Raw genomic sequence first — 22031 nt, 5'->3', positions numbered from 1 at the left:
ATTCCGCCAATGGTAAGTAGGTCTCCCAATTGCCTTGAAAGTCTAACACACACATCCGTAACATGTCTTCCAATGTTTGAATAGTCGATTCCTATTGGCCGTCTGCCTATGGGTGATAAGCACTGCTTAGTCTCAGTTCAGTCCCTACAGCCTGTTGTAAACTCTGCTAGAATCTCGAAGTAAACTTGGGATCTCTGTCAGATACTATGGACACTAGAACTCCATGAAATTTCACAATCTCATTGATATACAAATTAGCCAACTTATCCACATTATACAAAGATTTGATAGGCAAAAAGTTGGTAGATTTAGTTAAACGATCAACAATTACCCAGATAGAGTCTATACCTAGGGAAGAGCGAGACAACTCCACAATGAAATCCATGGTAATATGCTCCCATTTCCATTCTGGTATGGGAAGCGGCTGAAGTAGTCCGGCGGGTTGTTGATATTCAGCTTTAACTTATTGGCACTGCAAACATCTAGCTTCAAAGTCAGCAATACACTTTTTCATTCTAGGCTACCAAAAATTTTGTTTCAAATCCTTGTGCATTTTCGTGTTTCCTGGGTGCATAGCAAATTTAGAGTTGTGAGCTTCAATCATGATACGTTTCCTCAAGTCAAAACAATCCGGCACACAAAGTCAATTCTGAAGTTTCAACACATTATTGTCAAGCACAAATCCCGGCCTCGGTTTTGAGTCAATCGCATCAACAATTTTCTTCAAGAACTCGTCTTCAAGTTATTTCTCTCTAATTTCTTCAATGATTGTAGGCTGAGCATAAGTGGCAACTAAGACTCCACCTTGTTCACATAACACAATTTCGATTCCATCTCTTTCCAAGTCATATAACAGTTCTTTCTAACCGGTGAGTAAACATGAAAAATTGGCAACGGATTTTTGACTCAAAGCATCTGCTACTGTATTTGCCTTTCTTGGATGATACAAGATCTACAAATCATAGTTTTTATTAATTCAAGCCACCGTCTCTGTATCATTTCAATTCTTTATGCGTAAAGAAATATTTCAAACTTTTATGGTCAGTATACACCTCGCAAGTCACACTGTACAGATAGTGTCGCCAAATTTTTAGAGCAAACACCATAGCTGCTAATTCAAGATCATGTGTTAGATAGTTCTTTTCATGCGATCGGAGTTGTCGAGAAGCATACGCAATTACCTTCTCATTCCGCATTAACACACACCCTAAAGGCATTATTATAAATCTGAAACCTGTCGGTTCCGTTGGGCAATGTCAGAATTAGTGCAGTTACCAGTCTAGTTTTCAATTCTTGGAAGGCTGATTCCCGTTAATCAGTCCAATCAAATGGTACATTTTTCTAGGTCAATTGTGTCAATGGCATGGCAAGCTTAGAGAAGTCTCTCACAAATCTACGATAGTAGCCAGCAAGCCGCAAAAAACTTCTGATTTCTGACACATTGATTGGTCTTGGCCAATCTACAATGGCCTCAATTTTCTGCGGGTCTACTGATATGCCGTCTTTGTTGATTACATGTTCCAAAAATGCTACACTGTCAAGCCAAAATTCACATTTTGAAAGTTTTGCATACAACTTCTTTTCCCGTAAAATTTATAAAGTAGTTCTCAGATGATTTTCATGTTCTTCTTTGCTTTTGGAGTAAATCAGTATATCATCAATAAATACAACGATAAATTCGTCAAGAAATTGTTTAAAAACCCGATTCATTAGGTCCATAAACGTTGCAGTGCATTTGTTACCCCAAATGGCATTACCAAAATTTCGTGGTGCCCGTATCTAGTTCTGAATGCAGTTTTCTATATGTCTTCTACCTTAACCTTTAACTGGTGATACCCGGATCTAAGGTCTATCTTCGAGAACACTTGTGCTCTCTGGAGTTGGTCAAAGAGATCATTTATTTGAGGTAGTAGGTATTTATTCTTGATAGTTACTTTGTTCAATTCCCGATAGTCTATACAAAGACTCAAAGATCCATCTTTCTTTTTGACAAACAAAACTGGAGCATCCCATGGTGAAGTGCTCGAGCGAATAAACTTCTTGTCTAACAGTTCCTAAAGTTAAGTTTTCAATTCTTTTAGTTTAGAAGTCAATATTCTATATGGGGTTTTAGAAATTGGTTGTGTTCCAGGTACAACATCAATAGTAAACTTAATTTTCCTATTAATTAGATCTCTGGGCAATTCATTTGGAAATACATTAGGAAATTCATTTACTACAGAGATGTTCTCTACAGTAGAACTATCAAAAGTCACAATCAAAACACAACACATATACCCTTTATATCCCTTCCTAAGTAGTTTAACAGCTGTCATGGCAAAAATCAAGTATAGGGGAGGAACTACCTTATCCTAGTAAACACAAACTTAGGTAATCCAAGTGGACGAAATACAACAGATTTATTCACACAGTCAATAGTTGCGCAGTACTTCGTTAACCAGTCCATATCCAATATGCAGTGAAAATGGTCAATTTCCAAAGGCAATAAATCAACATGCAACGTCACATTAACGATCACAATATCACATGCTGGATAAACATATGCACATACTATAGAACCCTTATATGACGTAGATACAGACAGTAAATAATTCATGGGTTCTAAGGGTCTAGTTAATTTTCGAGAAAAAGGCATGCGACACAAATGAGTGGGTATAACCGAAATCTATCAAGACATGCATTTTGGGCACAGATGGAAATTATACCTGACACTACAGATTCGGTGTTCTGTACATCCCCTGGTACCAATATGAATACTCTTCCTTGCCTCAATGTTTCATTTCCAGTATTACCTCTGGCATTAGTTCATGTATTTGACCTCGTTACAGAGGCAGATCCAGTTGAACTTGTCACAGGGCGATTGGTATTTTCGAACCCAAATGGACAATTCTTCATTATATGGCCAATTTTGCCACACCAATAACAGGTACCAGATGCACGATAACACACTCATCTATGCTTTCTTCCACAATCAGGACAGTTTGGAATAGATCCATTACTCTAAATAGAGCTACTAGAGGATCCTATGTTTTGCTTCTTTGAAAATAACCGACCCTTCTTGAAATTGAATCCGGATCTTTTACCCTTCCATTCAGTTGTTGGAGCTTTAACTTGTTTCTTTGTTGCTAGAATGACTTCTACCATCAATGCTCTACCAAGTAATTCCACATATGTAGGCAACTTCTGGACGCCTACTCGATCAAATACATCCAAATCTAATCCCCCCTTAAATTTTTGAGCCTTCTTATGGTCCGTATCCACTATATGAGGAGCAAATCGAGCTAATTCCGTGAATTTAGCCTCATACTCGGCTATAAACACGTTGCCTTGCTTGAGTTGTTGGAATTTAGAAACCTTTTGGTCCCGGAAGTACTGAGGAAAGTATTTATCGTAGAAGATCTTGTTAAATTGAGTCCATGTCATGTTCCCATTATTAGTTCGGATTAACAACCACCACCTTCGAGCTTCATCTTTTAAGGTATAGGTGGCCAATAGAACTTTCTAAGTCTCGGAGCAGGAAAACACTTCAAATAGTTTCTCCATTTCAAGCAACCATGTCTCTACCTTTAAGGGTTCAAAACCACCCAAGAAAGTCGGCAGTTTCATCTTCATGAACTTCTGAGTTAAATTTATAATATCATTGTTATCCGGCTCAACTTGGATCGGAGGGGGCGAAGAAGACGGAGGTTGTTGTTTTTGCTACTGTATCATTGCTTCAGTTAAGGCAGCGAGCATTTGTTTCATTCGGCTCATTCGAGCCTTAGAAGATTTAATTGTTCCATCATTTCTTGTATTTTCCATTGCTATAGGTAAAGAGGACAATAATAAACATAGGCAAATAGTTTTTTTCGCAGTATTAGGCACATTCATTCCTAGTTTATTCATTTCAATTTCTTGTGTTCATATTCAAATTCAATTTCCACATTTACAGAAATTAACACACGCACACACACTCGCACATGCAAATGAAATGTCCCTATTTTTTTTCTAGGACATCCTATAGCTCCTATGGACTTGTGTACGCAGTATAACACGCGCTCTGATATCACTCTGTCACGATCCAAACCCGCCCCTATAGGTTAGCATCGTAACCGGCTAGTAATCCTTGGATTACCAAAAGCCTCTGAACAGATTAACACATAATCAGGGGCTGAGGAAGCCAATATAGAAATATACATAGTCCATAGAGCTGTGCAGACGTATATGAGACAAATAATTTAAAGCCTTGTATACATATATACACACATATATGACATCATAGACATCCGTTTAACCTTGTCATTATACACAAAATAGAACAAAAGAATAGGTTACAAAACAACAAAAGTCTAAAGCTTATGTCATACTTTACAAAACTCGACTGTTGAACTCTTTTCGGAACCTTCTCGGGAGGTACAATGGTTGGCCAACAAAACAAAGACTCCAGGTGATCAACTCTGAGCCTGGTTATATACATAATATATACAGTGAGTAAAGCCCAGTAAGTAATAACAAAGTGAAGATTTTTAATGAATGATGTCCAGTTTCGTATCATTTCAATCAAAGAGATAAGCATAGTCATATAAAAAACAGAGTCATGTTCATATTCGTATTCAAAGCATGTGTGGTACTTCCATTAGCATTAACATATCATTTTGGTCAAGCGTATTCCATAATGGAACCTCTGGTACCGGGTAACATATCTCATACGTGGGCCATGGTATTGTTTCCTCCGAGTAAGGGCCTGTGCCATGGTATTGTTTCCCTCGGTCAAGGGCCTCATGACCATAAGTCACAGTATTATGTCCCCTGGCAAGGGCCTCTGCTAAGGATACCACAAATATATTTCAAAGATATAGATCATCATTCATGGAATCACAAAATAGCCTTTTGTATCATTCAGAGACAATTCATATCATATCATAATGTTTAAATCAAACATAACTTTACTAAGTTATTACTCACAGATAATTGCACAAATAGCTTTGATAGCAACCAATGGATCAACAGCTCATGGCGCGCGACCTACACAAATATAACAGATACATATACTGAAATACACGCTTAGACCGAACTTAACTTATTTCATTTCGTTCTTCGAGTGTTTCTAAGTTTTATTTTCTTTATTGTGTCTTAATCATGGCTTAAAAATGCCTAGGATGCAATGAGGATGCTAAAATATTTTGAAAACACTTAGTTAGTTATGTTGAAAACAAGGGTCTCGCTAGAATACAACTTCATGCACTCAAGCGAATGTCCAAACATATGAGTGGTCGCTCGAGCACAACCTCTTGATTTTTTCGCCCGATGCACGCTCGACGGTCGCTCGAGCATGAGCGTGAGGCTGAGGTCTTCGCTCAAGTGGTCTACAAAACATGGAAACTTTTGGGAGCATGCAATTTACGCTCGAGCCAACTTTTGGTCGCTCAAGCGGAGGTGCAAAACACAGAGTGGTTGCTCGAGCGCAGGATTTGTCACTTGAGCAGAAGAGCAGAATTTTGGAATTTCTAGATTTGCTCCTAAGCTCAAAATTCGACTCCAAAGCTGCAACTCATGATCTTTTGGGCCAAAAACTTAAGGAAACTTATATAAACTTGTCAAACGTCATGAATTCAAAACCATTTCGCAAAATCAAGGCCCAAAGGTATGCCAATTGTGCAAACTCAAACTTAGAATTCAAGAACATAGCATGTATGAATTTGTCTTGGCTTCAAAGCTTTCAATACATGAGTTATTGAGGTAATTTGATATTAAACTTCATGAATTCTCAAAACAAAGGCAAGATGAATACATGCATATGGAGATTCTTTGAAATTAAACTCAAAACTTCATGAATTATGCATGCATGCAATGACTCATCCCAAATTCCTTAATCTATCTCAATTCTCATGTTTAGCCATCTAAATTCTTGAACTCTCTCTTGTATGTCTAGAATGCAAAGTTTAGGGACAAGATTCTTACCTAGAGTCCTAAATTCACAAGTGTAGAAACTTAAGCTCTCAAATTCTCCAACAATTCTTAGCAATTCTCTCTTCCCTTGCTTTTGATCTCAATTTTCTTCCTTCTCTCTCTCTTTCTCCCCCACGTTTTGAGCTTAAAGAGTATGGAATGAAGGTGCAAAATCAACTAATGGAGTCAAATTAGCCTTATATAGGCCCAATTAAGGAGACTTAATTAAACTTGACTTAGACTAATCAAATTGACATTAATTATTCTAATTTAATTCGTTCTGGGTTGGATTTCATTTCAACCTACCATAAAATTCTAAAAATTTCAAATAACACATAAACCAAGTCAATTTCGTGATCAGATGCCAATAAGGCCTTCAATTCGTAGAACAAAACAAAAACACAAACAAATATTTCTACGATAAACAGATATAAACACAATTAATGCGACACACATGCGATGAATTCAAAATTTAATCTTAATTACTTATTAGGCATCCTTAATCGTGGTTTAACAGTTAATTATATGTCGGGGTTGTTACACAACTAAACGGGAAACTCAGCTGGAAATAGAATGAGCCAACTACCTGCCAACAAGAAAAACAGAATTTCGCGGTTGTTTGTCCACCTGGGGGCACTCCGACAATTAAATCAGTAAACTTTATTTCTCACAAATAGTAAATAGTACTTAGACTCACAAGAAAAAACTTACTTCAAATCCACTAAGGTGTCTCACTTTTATAATCAGCATTGACCATATCACCTATAAGCCTTACTCCATTGGACTTAGGCTTAATGCTCATCCTGGATTCTCGGCTACATAGCGATAAACTCTTCAGGAGCCTTATCCTTATCCAGACTGAGATCCTCCCCCGCTTGGTGACTCTTGTCTCTTATCTGGATACCTCGGCATTTTGGCATTACCGCAGAACATCTCGGCAATGCTATGATCATCTCGGCAATATGACTTATCCACATGGCACCTTAGCCAACATCCCAGGCTCTCTCGGCCACGTGGCGTAATTCGTAAAGTACTTCTCCACAATAACTTACTAATTATGTCTTATTGCATAGTGTCAAAATTCCTAACTTTTACAATGCCCTGTGTGGTAGAAATATATATATATTTTTTTTGAAGCTAAAATCTGATAATTATAAAGGAGAAGTTAAAAACATCATCAACTTTTGTATAATCAACATTTTCTAACTTACTTAAATTATCTTTATTTAATAAATTATAAATAAAAATTACATCAAACGATCTAATACAACCCCAAATATATCTTAATTGTGACCTTAGTTGCAGTCTGACCCGCTTGATGTATCTCACCTTCTGCTAGCTTTTTTTTTTTATGAGTGCCACTTGTCAAATATTGGGTCTTACAATTGGTTTTTAACAATATTTTTATTTTTATTTTTCTTCATTTTTAGTAATAATTTTCTTAAAAAATTTATTTTTCGATTTTACTTAGACTAAATAAACTTGAAAAGTAATAAATAAATAAATAAAGGTCTATTACCCCAAAAAAAAAAAAAAAAAAAATTGGTTATAATTTTTTTGGCATTCATGCAAGATGTTTACTCCTAAAATTATTGGGTTAATAAGTCAAAACTTAAATTTTTTTGACCAAAAAAGTATTATCTGTCCAAAAAGACATCTATCTATCCAAAAGCTTTCTATCTATCTATCTATTTGTTTAAATGTCATCTATCGGAGTTGGGGATGTTGCTGTACCATAAGGCACAACAACTTGCTATGAGTGTCCATGGTAGCTTGTACCGAGTCAATTTTGGTGATCCGAACCGTTCATATTATAGGATTCATTAAGTATATTATTTATACAAAAAATCAATTAATTAAACATTTGTAACGGCATAACAAGATCATTTTTTTTTATAAAAATAAATAGTTAATATAATTTTAATAATATTTTAAAAAATAATAAGGACTTGATCACAAGACTACAAATTTTTTATTGACTTGATTTTTTTTTCATGAATAATATATTCAACAAATTCTACATTATGAACAGTTCATATTGTAGGGTTGCCTCATATCCATCACTTATCTGTTCAAATATTAACTATTTGTACACGTGTCACTTATATATCTAATTATCTATCCAAATGTTACCTACTTATTTATCTATCTATTTAATATCATATATTTATCTAACTCACCCCGTCCAGCTGCCAACACCAAATGACTTTTTTGATAATTTTTCAACGTATGTCTTTATAATCATAAAAAATTAAACATTAGACACAACATATAGTCCCATAAGTATAAATTTTTCACCAATTAGTTATATATATATATATTTATTTATTTATTTTTCTCAAGTAAATTTGTTTTGATTTTCTTAAACAATTCCGCTACAGACCCCCAGTGACATGGCAATCTCCAGTGATATGGCGACCCCCAGTGACATGGCGATGAGGTGGCAGCTGATGTGTAAACACAGCTGAAAAAAAAAAAGAAAAAAAAAGGAAAATTATAACCAATTGAGTTCTCTTTCTTCTCATCTCTGCACACTCTTCATCATCTTTCTCTCTCACACGACCCTCTCTGCAACAACTTTCTCTCTCTATAGCTCACCTCCGAAGGCAACTCTAGCCCCAACCCTCAACTTCTGGGGAGTCCTCTACGAATCCAAACGAATGAAACACAGTGATGATGGAGAACAGAGTCAGCTTACTCGAGAGCAACAATGGCGAAGGCATCCCTCGAAAGGCTCGGGTGACACTCATCGGCTCTTTGATCTTCCTATTCAACCTCCTAATCAGAACAATCATCAGAGCACTGCGATCAAGATCGAGAGCACTGCCATCAACCAATTTCCTTCCTCTCCTCCATCTCCGGCGTGTAAACACAGCTGGACAAAAAAAAAAAAAAGAAAAAAGAAAAACAAAATCTGGAAAAAGAATTTTTGATCATTGAAAGAGTTTTTGTGGACAAGATCAAGAGAGAGCACTGCGATCAACCAATTTCCTTCCTCTCCTCCATCTCCGGCGTCTCTCTCTCCATCTCCGGCGACTTCCTCCATCTCTGGTTTCTCTCCTCCATCTCCGGCGACTTCCATGGTGGTGGCCGTGGGTCTCGGACCTTCATCGGAGTCAAGGGAGAGAGAGGGAAAGAGAGAGAGAACCGCGTGTCCTTCGTCGGAGTCAAGAATGGAGGGAGAGAGAGATGAGAGACCTGTAATGAAACAAAAATGCTTTACAGCTCTAATATAGGAGCTCTAATAGCTCTAATGGGAAGGTGGGTCCCACCTTGATGTGATGTTTGTGCCTTGTTTTGTTTTGTTTTTTTTTTTTTTTTTTTTGCTTTGACACATCATTAGAGCTCAAATTAGAGTTCTATATTTAGAGTTCTCTATCATTTCTCGTAATGAAATTAGATTTTGAATGACTTCTGAATGATGAGAGAGAAAGTGAAGGTGCATGTGCTGAAGGTGGACGTGAAAATCACGTGTTGTCCACGTCAGCTGAGGGTGAGTGGGGGTCGGCCTAACTGGGGGTCCGAAGCATTTTTGTTTCTTAAAATATATTTACTTTTAATTTTTTAAGGGAAAAAAAAAAATTTAGTATTTTTTACTTGACGAAGAGTTTGTACTGGTACCAAAGCCATTCACTAGATATAAATAGATAGACGGAACCACAACTCACCTCACTCGCATTTTGACATTAGCAGCGGCGTGAGCTGTTCTTACGTTTCAGACCGAGAGAGAGAGAGAGAGAGAGAATGGGGTGGATCGGAGAAACCGTCGATTCCATCAAATCTCTACAGATCAGACAAGTCCTCTCGCAAGCTGTTAGTCTTGGTTCGTATCTTATCAACGTTTCTCAATTATATATATATATATATATATCTGAATCAATTCATGTATAGTTCGTTGAATTGCTCTTGTTCGCCTCATCAAATTGTTGGTTTTGATTTATATTCTTCAAGTCAATTGGAAGGTGTGTTTTTTTTTTTTTTTTTTTTTTTGTTTTATATATATATATATATATTGTCATGGAGTTTAAATTAGGGTATCAATTTCAAAATTGTAAATCTCAAGGCCCCAAAGGTTATTGATTAGTGAAATAAATTTCCCAGGCATTTGATTTTTGCAGCATAAAAGTAGCACATGCATTCTTTATAGTAAGATTTTGTGAAATTTAGTCATAAAAAATGATGACTACTTTGTATTGCGTTTCAATTCAATTGTCATTGTCTTGTTAAATTACTTCCAATTTTTATTCTCTGTTGTAGAGTTTGTAAGTTCTATTACATTTAATGCCTTCCCTCATTTTATCAAATAATTAGTAAAGATTTAGCCTTTAATTGTTTCCTTCATCCTATCATTTTCCCTATATCTTTTTGATGTCTCCTTTAGTGCACTTGATCTGATCCAAATCACTATTTTTCTTTATCCTTTATGCTAGTGAAGTTGTATGCGCCTGTTTTCTTGTCCGATGTATCTAATTTATAACACTAAGGCCATGTTTGTTTGGGTGGACTGGATTAACATTCCCATGACTAACAATCCTGGGATTACGAATCTGTTGGATTATGTATCCTATCTTTACTAAAAGTCAAGTTTAAAATAATTAGTCCGTACTTCAATTGTTTAACCAAACATCGAATTAATAATTTTATTGGACTATTAGTCCAATCCCAAGCTCATGTCCACCCAAACAAACATGACCTAAGTGCAATGCATTGTCAACTTCACCCATGAAATTGAGATCATTGAAATGGATCCTGAATTCCAAGTGTTGATATTTTGGTTTCTTTACTGTCAATTTATATTTGTCTAATCTTCCTCTTATCACGTGGCTCTTATCCCAACTTACATTTTGAACCTTCTTATACCACCACCAAATTCTAATCATATTGGTCCATTACCTTTCAATTATCATACATAACATTGTTTCTGGCATCTGGTTCTATTTTATCCATCTGTCGTTCTTCCTAAAAAAATTATCATTTTTCTGTATATTCATTTTCTTTTCCATCTTGAGCTATATCTAACACCACCTCATATGGTGCATCATTTGGGTTTGTCTTATTCTAATTTTGCTTGCATGATCTTAATCTATGTTGCAAAGAAGAAAGTCCACTGTTATTTGTAGAAAGTAGTGACCAGGGGGGTCGTGAAAAAGTGGCAAAATATGCATTAGAGGCAAAAGGGGAATCTGGGTAAGAGAGAAAGAAGCCCAGAGAGAGAGAGAGGCAGTGGAGAGCCATGGGATCTCGGAGAGAATACAAAGCCTCCAAAAAAGAATGGGTCTTCCAAATTTGATGTTGTAGTAGATTCTTCTATCTATAGAGGGCTGGTCATGTGAATATGCCAGAGAATATTTTTAAATCTTGTTGGAATATATGCAAGTGAATATGACAAACCGTATCCATTCAATTAGGATCAAGCTCGATTTCTAACATTTGGTACATGAGCATGGTGGCTTGGTCTCTCTCTCAGTGGATTGGCCAAGGGCAGCTCATAGCGCTGCGACAAAACCTTTAGCTTTAGCCACCAAGTCACAAGATCCCAGAGCCATGCAGTGCATACCAAAGACTTTGACGCACCTAGACCTAGCTTATTGGCCTAGGTACATTTACAACACTATGGTAATGAGTAGTGCGGTTTGACCACAGTAATAATGAGGCTCGTGGTTTAATCATTGTAGTACTAAGGCGTGCAATTTGACCACTGCAACATGCCTTACTAGCAGGAAACTTCTACAGGGGCCTTGCTCCTCGCTTTGGCACCCACTCCTGCTGTTGCTTCCAACCTTTAACTTTTCTATGGGGCCTCACTCCCCCATCCCCACTCCTGTTCTTGCTATGTGCGATTTGACCACTATAGCAAAGGGTTGCACAACAAAACCACTTGATGATGAGATGTGTGAATGTTTTTAAAGGCGAAAGCACAAGGTAAGGCGTAAGCCTTGAGGCGTCGAGTCGTAAGCCTTTTGAAAATTTATTTTTATTTTTATAAAATATAAAATTAAATAAATATGGCATAAAAGAGTATAAAATAAGAACAACAATGCTAGAGGGCCACAATTTTTGTGGCCACAATGGCTCAAAACTGCCAAAACGTCGTTTTGGCAGTTTTGAGCCATTGTGGCCACAAAAATTGTGGCCCTCAAACATTTTCCAAATAAGAAATAGGAAATAAATTCATAAAAACTATTTATGCCTAAACTTAAATTGAATTAATATGTTAACCAATAAGCAAGAAAATAACGCTCTTAAAAATATTTTTAAAAAAAAATTATTTTGCAATAAATACAAAGAGTCCAACTAAAAATCATTCAGCCATAACAACCATCAGTCATTCAACCACAACACTTTTTAAAAAAAATATTTTTATTATACAATAAATAATAGAGTCCAACCCAAAAGTCATTCAGTCAATATATATATATATATATATAGAGAGAGAGAGAGAGAGAGAGAGAGAGAAACATGAAAAAGCCCTAAATTGTTGTTGAAAAAGACCTGACGTTGAGCCGAAGTTGTTTGGATATGAAGAAGATCAATTGTTTGTAGCTCTGCATCTACAGTATTTATATCTTCTTCTTATTCGAAGTCGTATGCCTCATTCTTAATGCGTGAAAAGCACAAAAATTGTGTTTGATGCAAAAGCCTTTGAGGTTGAGGCTTACACATAGCTGCTGATTCGCCTACAAATCAACGCATAGGTGCATTTTTATCACGCCTCACCTTAAGGTGTGCCCCAAGAATGCCTTTGAAAACTTTGTGTGTGAGAACATTGAAATCCTGAGATTGCCTAAATTCTTAGATTCGTGTGATGTCATGTAGACAAACTTTATAATTATGAAGTTTGGGACTTGGGCACACACAATGCCATGAGTTAAGCCTGTTCGACATGACCGAACATGTGACTATACACAAGCCCCCTAAAGGATAACACATGCATGCATATACATACCAACGTGTGAGGCATGGATCATCTGTGTGTTTATAGAACACGTGGCAGATAAGGAGGTACCTATGTTATTATTATAAGAAGTATGAACATGGACACGTGACATAACACAGACATGAGGACACAAATTTTTAAAAAATGTAAAACACGACACACGGGCGGCACGTGTAAAATATAAAACTATATAAGGTTATTATATGTCAAATATTTTTTCTTATCAATTTTATTAATCTTGGGTATGTTACTCGTGTAAAAAAAAATAGAAATTTAAAAAAGTGGGACAGTGTATCCCCAATGTGCATGTCCTATCCGATTGACAAAAAAAATCTGACACTTTCTCCAACATGTCCAGAGTGTATCCGACTACATTCTGGACATGCTGGAGAAAGTGATCTCCGAAGAGGTGCCTGTTCTTCGTAGCTATTATTTAATTCACTTTTAAATGTCATGGAATGTTCATTCCTTCCTTTGAAGCATATAGTTGTTATCAGAAGATTACAGTCCCGGTTTATCATTATTTCTTTCTGAGTTGATGGTCATTGGAAGTCATATTCTTTGGGAATGTTTCCAACCAAAACACTCGTTCAAATAAATTTAACTTTGCTTGTCATGAGTGCACAAAAAACGTAGAGATCAGATGCCATTTTGTTGTGTAGAATGACCACATTACAAAAAAATGTGATAACCATCACTGACTACACTTAATCTCCTCCACCATAAAATAAATGGATTCTAGTGATCATTACAAGTCATTTTTGAATTTTTTTGTTTATAAAAAAAATAAACTTTGGATTAAAGATTTTTTTTTTCCCCCTTGTTGAAATAAATAACAATCCATCAAAAAATTTCTCAACTTTGTATTATAAATTATAATATATAGGAAGGCAAGAATTTTTTTTCCTTTAAATATATTTTTATACAATTGTTTCAATGACGTGTTTCATGCTATAGCATTGCAATGAAAAATAACTAACAATAGGAATCTCTAATTGCAACTTAGAAATTAGGTAAAATGCATGTTGAAAAATGCCATATAGTTTCGGAATTTTATGGACTAGCACCATTGTTGGCAAATCGCAAATCGAATCGTGAATCATTTTACTAAAATAGTGAATCGTGAATCGCAAGATTCAATTTATTTAATAGGATATATAATTTTATCTATTTATATACATTTAAAAATACATACAGTGTTTAAAATAAAATAAATTATCAATATGGCTAGATTATATATATGTATACATATAAAATCACGTTTATCAATATAACTAATTAATCTCTATATATATTCATAGTTTGGCAAAAATGACGACGTTTCATGCACTATGTAAACAAAAATAGAAATAGAACTTAATTGCAGTGAATCGCAATGAATTGTAAATTGAATCGTACAATTCACTCAATTTCCGGTTCAATAACACGATTCAAATCATTTTTGTTATAGCTCGTATTGAATTGTATGAATAAAATCATGAATCATACGATTCTAACAACCATGACTAGAGCCTTATACACACGTAGTTGTGCCAAAAAGATTAATGACCATTTGATTTTTCTTGTTCAACAATAGTTTCTGTGCTGCAAATTAGGTGTTTCCTTGTAGCTTTTTTGTTATATTTTTAGATAGCGGTTTTGGGTTTCTTTCCAATATGATATAATTTAATTGCATATCATGCATCTATGTTCACCTTGCTATAAAGTAAAAACTGTTGGTATCCATATTTAGACATTGTTACATTTCTCTAAACATTGAGAATTTTTGTTTAAATTTAGGTATGATTGTCACGTCAGCCCTGATAATATGGAAAGGATTAATGTGTGTAACTGGTAGCGAATCACCTGTTGTTGTTGTGCTTTCTGGAAGCATGGAACCTGGCTTCAAAAGGGTGAGTCCTTTTGCAGATAACTTGAATTAAGGGAGTTGCTCAGTGGGTTTGGAATAGCCTGCAATTGATATTATGAATTCAAAGGTGTCCCTTTTTTAGCCAGTGGTTTATCTAACTAAAGTAATTAACTTGTAGTGTTAATGTATACATGTCACATTACTTGTAATTTTTTCAGTTTCTTTTCATTTTGATCTGATCTAGACATCTTCAATTGCTGAATTTTGCCACTTTAGATTCTGCATCCTGCCACCCCCAACTTTACCCATTGCTCATGTCCATGCAAGTTTATTTGCTTCAATGTCCAAATTGGAGTTATTGTTGATTGACTGCCCATCTTAGTTGCACAAAGTTTCTAGTGTTGGGGGCTCCTATGCGACCTTGCTTATATTTTATATATTAAATATATAAATGTATTTTAGCAATTATTTTTTCCTGCTTAGTTGTAATATGTGTTAAAATATGAATAAATATTTGAAATTCATGCCAACTACAAATTGGCTTTGTTAACTATAAATAAATATTATATAAAAAGAAAGTATTATAATAAGTTTAAGTTGTTTTTTCTTTTGTTTCTTTGAGATTTGTATGTTCAAGGGTTTCTATCTCAGTTGGGAGAGAGTTTCTTACAGGTTTCTTACTTGAGAGTGCAAAAATGCGGTTTTGAGTCATAGATACAAATGATGGTGGTTTTGTGCTTATACATTTTATGGACATTAGTGAAGCAGTTATTAATTTGCATTGAAGAATTTATTTTTATTTTTCCTTTACTTGTTTCTTGTTTTAACATGGGGTTCTTGGAAAAAAAAATATGGGGTTCTTGGAAAGACAATAAAATAGTATGAATTTACAACTAGTTTTGGTTTTTAAACATGCTCCATCTTTTTTTTTTTTTTTGCATGATGAATGTTAAAATTATGTAGTGTGCAATTGTTTGGTTGTAATTACGCCAATTTGATTTATTTTTTAATCTTTTTAAATGATTTATAATGTTAAATGAAAACTTGTTTCAACACTGATCGTTGTCGAATTGTCTGGAATTACAGAATCCATGCTTCTTGCCTCTTGAGGCATATTCTTCTACCTCAAATGTTTTAACTCTATATTTCAAGCACAACTCTAAATTGACATTGGAAAACATTGTATACAAGTACTCCCTAAGGTTTTATCTATTCTGTTCTGTACTTCACAATGCAACAGAACAAAATTCAATCGTTTGCTTCAAAATTAGCCTGAGGAAATTATGTTGATAAATGGTTTCATTAGTTTGCATGACATGGTGGCATGTTGCTTGCAAATTTTCATTGATCTACCAAATTTTCTGTCATTCTTTATTGTTTAAAAGTTTCTATTAATAGGAGTGCCAAAAAGGAGGCAAACCCTTTTTTGTTTAAAACTTTTTATTAATAAAATTGCCAAAAAGGGAGCGAATCATGTATACTCAAAAAGCATGGAATATATATATATATATATATATCCACAGGCCATGCCTATGTTACATGGACTAGGGTACGGGTGTCGGGTACGAGTATGTATCTAGAGGTCGGACTCGTCAAACCATAAATTTAAGGATACGCGGACTTGGCAAAAAAAATCATATTTTTATATTTTTAATCAAGTATGTAAGATAAAATGGTACTATATGTAACTTATAGTGTCAAAAAGACATTTCTAGCAATTATACAACAATATGTACATATAATAATAGTGTTATATACAATTATATAAGAAGTGTCTGTTGAAAAATATCCGACACATATCCCATACCCTTATCCAAGTGTCGGGTGTCCGATACGGGCATTTGATTTATTTTGAAGAGGCCGTGTAACATAGGGTCATGCACAAAACTCCAATAAACTGTACAACAATGATTTGTTATTCTACCATGCCAGTATGCCACATGTATATTCATATAGATGGTTTGTTACTATTCCGTGCAGCAATTGCACAGAGCGGTATCACATTCCTGTTTTTATACTTATATGCCTTTGCCAAAGCCCCCCTTTGTTTTTTGCATTTTCATTTTTCGGTTGTGAAGCTTTACATTTTATTTGCTTTGCCTGCTAATTTCAGCCAAGTTACTTTGCTAACTTCATATGTCGAAACTTCAGTCTGCTTTTCTTCTGTGTGATTGGCTAACCTTTTATTCTATTTCTTTTACAGGGTGACATTTTGTTCTTGCATATGAGCAAGGATCCTATTCGTGCAGGAGAAATTGTCGTGTTTAATGTTGATGTAGGTTCCTTATTTCCAGGCTGCTATTGATTTACTATTTAATAGCTCTTGGTTATTTCATTTCCTTCATTTTGGATATTCTTAATTTTATTTTGGCTTCTATAGCATAATCTGTTTGTTTTTAGTCAACTTATTTTGATGGATTTAAATATCTAAATTCAGTATCTTGTCTAATTTGGTTTTGGAGTTACATGCTGGTAAACATACAGCTGTCGTAAATTTAGTCAGTCTTCATCTTGTACTGGGTTTACTGATTTTTTTTTATGATGAGTTTCCTTCGACTACCTGAGCAATGCTTACACTAAATTAACTAGATTTCTTAACAATATTATTTGCAGAAAAATAATCTGTTCAAACAATAGACCTATTCACTGGTTGCCAATTCCTCAAAAACAATCTCGTTTTCTATGATTGACAAGCAAATGAGCATGAGGGTTTTTTTTTATTTTGTTTTATTTTTTTATACAAGAATCTTTCCTTTTGGTTTTTTTATTTCAGTTTGACTATGTATCATCTTTTTGGCTCATTTTTTAAAAGACCTACATTAGTATAGTATGCATTTACCTGGAAGCCAATTTTTTTTTTTTTTTAATGACTTGTTTAAAGTGAAGAAATTCAGCTAAATGACATAAATGATGTGTGAATTACATTATAGTTATATTCTTATAAATATTAGATAGATTTGGACAGTCAATTTTTGGTTGATACCTTTTGCTGCATGCATTGCATGTAATGTGATGTACGAGTGTGTTCTATTGTTTTAGGTGATTATCTCACTCATTACAAGTCTATTCCCATTGATTATTTTTTTTACCTTAATCTGTGTTTCTAATGGAACTTTTCCTTATTATTGTGTAGGGACGTGAAATTCCTATTGTCCACCGAGTAATTAAGGTAACACTTTTTTCTGCAAATTTTTTTGCTTCCCGTTCATTTCAATATGGTACTGAGTGACAATTGAGAAATTTCTAGATTGCCTTTTGTGTTGGTGAACCAAGAATGGATAAAGAAAGTCAAACTAGGGAAGAAGAATATTTGTCTATGGAATTAGAAACTCTGACAAGCATTACACTATTTAAAGTCACAATAATCTTTAACATTATGGTGGTGTTTGGGAAGCAAGTTCCCAAATTTTTTTCTCATTTTTTCCACTAAAAGACAAAAGTTTTGCAAAACCAAAAAAAACACATCCAAACAAAATATCACATCCAACCCCATAATCATTTCACTTTTTCTCTCACAAACATCACATCCAACCACATAAAAACCCAACTATCTTCCCAAACACCAAAAATTTTTTATCTCATAAAAACCTACATCTACTAAAATCTACATAAAAACTCACTTCCCAAACACCATCTATATCTTTTCATTACACTTATTTTGTTAGTTTGCCTTTCATCTGTGTGTGTGTGTGTGTGTGTGTGTGTGTGTGTGTGTGTGTGTGTGGGGCATGTGGGAATCTAAATGATTCGACAGTGAAAGGAAGGCCCTGAAACTCTTAACCTCACCTCACCTGCTCTCTATCCAGAGACTAGAATTTTGGATGTATCCTGTGTACAAAAGGCTGTTCTAATAGCCCAAACACTCGGTTATCAAAAGGCTGTTCTAATGGCAGTCATTGGACTTCATACAGTTAAGATAGTAAAACCAACCCATTAATTTTGGTGAAAAAAAAAAAGAAGGAAGAAAAGGCAAAACCCATGAAGGATCCAAAAAGCTTCTGAAAATAAACTGAAAGAGGATTCTGAGACAGTTTTAGTCAGAAAAGTTAAGTCTTAACTAAAAGAACCTAGTACATCTTTAAAATTTTATGTCACTGTCCATATATCACGAGGGAGTCTACCCCGAAAATTATATTCCCTGAAATTAGCCCTATCAAATGAAGAGCTAATTCTGGAAACATCCCAGGCATGAAGAAGTGAAAATTTCCATGCATTCCAATTGCCAAGCTACCTAACAATATTACATGTTCCACCCACTTTGTGGTCATTCTCCTGCATTGCTCAGTTAAATTATTCCGGCTTTACCAGTTTTCTTAAAATTTGGGCATCTTTGCTTCAATAACTCTATACTTGTGTTTTGTAGGTTCATGAGCGTCAAGATACTGGAGAAGTTGACGTCCTCACAAAAGGTATTACCATGCCTAATTCTGAAGTTAGTCAATTGAAGATATGTTACTGTCCCTACACACGGGCCATATAGCATTTATCCTAGTAGAACTCCTATGAACATGAATTTGAACTTTGAGGCTCTGTTTGGATCTTGAATTTTGGGAAAGATTTGTGGAGGGAAAGTAGGGAGGGGAAATGTGAAAGTAAATAAATAAAATAGTAGTTTATTTTTTAGTCACATTTTTCCTTCTTTGTTCTTTTCTCTCTACAAATCAAAGATCCAAACATAGCTTTAAAGGACTCATGAAAAGAAAGGGATGGTTGGATGTCAGTATAAAATCTGTGATTCTCACATACAATAGCATTGCATAATGATTTTAGATCTTGAAATACTTCTATTTCTTCATCCATTGTTTTGTCAAAAATTTTCTTTTCTGCCTTTTTAGTTTCTAAACAATTTCCACTCATGTGGTACACTAATTTTCACCATTCAATTGATTGACTTCATCAGGGGATAATAATTTTGGGGATGATAGGCTTCTGTACGCGCAAGGCCAGCTCTGGTTGCATAGACACCATATCATGGGGAGAGCTGTTGGGTAATTCACATTTTGAACTGTTCACGTGATACTTCTTTATCAGACTTTATATTAGGTTTAAAACATATATAGGACATAATATTTTTGAGTTTTATTTGACATGCATTTCTGCATATAATTTGCATTTTAATTTATTGTGTAAACATATATAATGATCATATAATTCTACTTGTCAATATATATATAATAATAATATAATCAGCTGGCTCAGATTTTGAAATTCCTTGAGGGCATGGGTTCCCATGCTCAAATGCAATTGTAATGGTCTATGATTTCTTTTTTTATGTTTTGCTCTTTTTTTCCCCATTCCTCTGCAGGTTCTTACCTTACGTTGGTTGGGTGACTATTATCATGACTGAGAAACCTATCATCAAGGTTAGATTTGTTATAAAAAAAAAAAAAAAAAAAATCAGATGTTTTTTAGAGTTTATGTTTTACAAGACAATAAATCAGACGGTAAAAATTGCTATTGATCAAATGTTTCTGAGGAAATAGTTGATGTATACAGAAGTGAAGACATTTTGAAAAAGGAACATATACTGAAAAAATAAAAGATCATTTTGTTTAATTGCTATCTCATCTCAAATTGGAAAGGCTTGTATTATGATCAAAATTCTTACTCATGTTGTTGTTCTTGCAGTATATACTTATAGGTGCACTGGGACTGCTGGTCATAACATCAAAGGAGTAGGAAATCAAGTTAATCCCTTGATATTAACCAGAAAACATTTACATCTATGCAGATTTCTCTCTCTCTCTCTCTCTCTCTCTCTCTCTCTAACAGTTTGTAAACTGGTGCTTTAGAATATATTTACCATCTCTGGTTTTTATAGACTGGTAATTAGCATAGATGGAATATATTGATGGACAAATTTTCTATCTTGTGATGCGGGTTTTGCATGAGCAATTATTGGAGTATTGTTGGCCGTTCAACTATGGTTACGTAAGAGCATTGGCAATGCAAAATGTCACATTTAGCATTTATTGTCAAATTTTAGCAATGTAAGTACTAAAATTTGGCAACATTACTCCAATGCTTGTGTAAAATCATCATTTCTTGTTTTCAACTACTGTGGGATTTTAATAAAGTACATCTAACTGTTGATAGGAATGTTAAAATTTGGTAATCTATTGGAACTTGTGTCCAATTTGGTACCGAAGATGGCAATGTAGAAATTTTGGTAATTCCCATTTTGGGTATCGTACCAAAAAAAATAATTCAGAGTATTTTCATATTATTCGTTAACTGGTCAATAACAATGGTAACTAAGTGATCAAATTTAAAAGTAGAGTTAGTGCTTGTGGTGATGTAAGTAGAGTTTCTTCCAATGGTAAGTATAGTCAATTTTAGTGTCCATTAGAATCATTTTGTGTACCAGTTCCCTTAAGTGGCTCGAATTGAAGGCCCCCTAATGGCCCAAATGTGTTGGTAGGGCTTCTAGTCTTTGGCCCAATTGATCAAACCTGTGTGAAATCATGCGTTTGCAAAACAAGAAAGAGAGGAGAGAGGACGATGAATATGTTGCCTCTAGTGGAACTGGTTGAATCACAGTCACTGAACACCGACTTGGGCGACCACCGACGACCACCAAGACAGAGGAATGTGTAATTATCAATCCTCATACAATACGTTTTCTCTTGAAACAATCATCTACAGAAGAGAGAGAGAGAGAGAGAGAATTGATGATGGTTGAAGGTAAAATCGTAAGAGGGAAAATGAAAAACCCCAAAACCTTTTTTTTTCAATGGAGAGCTCTATTGACGGACCCAACGATTCTTCTCGTCACACTATCAGTACTACTACTATCTATAAGCATAACCATCCCAAAGCTCTTTCACACTTCCACTTTCCAACTTTTCCTTTTCTTCATCTTCTTCATTACTTTCTCATATCTCCTCTGCCTCTAATTTCTACCCTGTAACCTAACCCCTCTATCATTTGTATATGCATGGGTTGGTGTTTTAGCCTTCTGGATCTCTCTCTTTTTGGTCAGTGAAGATTACCCACAAAGCCCTTCAAAAAATTTTGCAGATTTTCTTATATTTTTTTATTACTGGGTGTGTGATGGTTTTAGGTATTTAAGGTTCTATAAAGCTTTTGTTTTCTTAGATACCCATTGAGAAAATATTTTCTATTTTGACATATTTTGTTTTCTATTTTTTTTTTTTTTTTCGTGGGTTGGTGATGATATGCTTGTAATGCTCAGAATTTTGATTTGGATATTTCACAAAGCTTGAGTTTGTTGGGTCTTTAAATTGTCACTTGTTTCAACCATTTGGGTCTATTTCTTTTTTGCTTGTTGAAAACATCCAGAAAGCAAATTGATCA

At 34.8% G+C, this 22031-nt stretch overlaps 2 protein-coding genes across 2 annotated transcripts; one reads left to right on the top strand and one right to left on the bottom strand.

Annotated features, from left to right (window-relative positions):
• Positions 1-1341: 1341 nt before the first annotated feature.
• Positions 1342-3423, bottom strand: LOC114273599 (uncharacterized). Its single transcript, XM_082900869.1, has 3 exons — positions 3084-3423; positions 2346-2529; positions 1342-1534 (listed from the first exon to the last, which is right to left on the bottom strand). Exons 1-3 carry the CDS (start codon positions 3421-3423, stop codon positions 1342-1344), a joined length of 717 nt encoding a protein of 238 aa, XP_082756995.1.
• A 6126-nt stretch (positions 3424-9549) lies between these two features.
• On the top strand, positions 9550-20581 carry LOC114273582 (uncharacterized). Its single transcript, XM_028215391.2, has 8 exons — positions 9550-9751; positions 14645-14757; positions 16918-16989; positions 17848-17883; positions 19078-19123; positions 19615-19702; positions 20020-20077; positions 20343-20581. The coding sequence occupies exons 1-8, from the start codon at positions 9673-9675 to the stop codon at positions 20391-20393; spliced, it is 543 nt and encodes a 180-aa protein (XP_028071192.1). The 5' UTR covers positions 9550-9672; the 3' UTR covers positions 20394-20581.
• Positions 20582-22031: the final 1450 nt, after the last annotated feature.

This window comes from Camellia sinensis, chromosome 13 (assembly GCF_055761805.1).
Source record: "Camellia sinensis isolate YWXY chromosome 13, ASM5576180v1, whole genome shotgun sequence".
NCBI lineage: Eukaryota > Viridiplantae > Streptophyta > Magnoliopsida > Ericales > Theaceae > Camellia > Camellia sinensis.
This window is presented reverse-complemented; position numbering and strand designations above follow the sequence as displayed.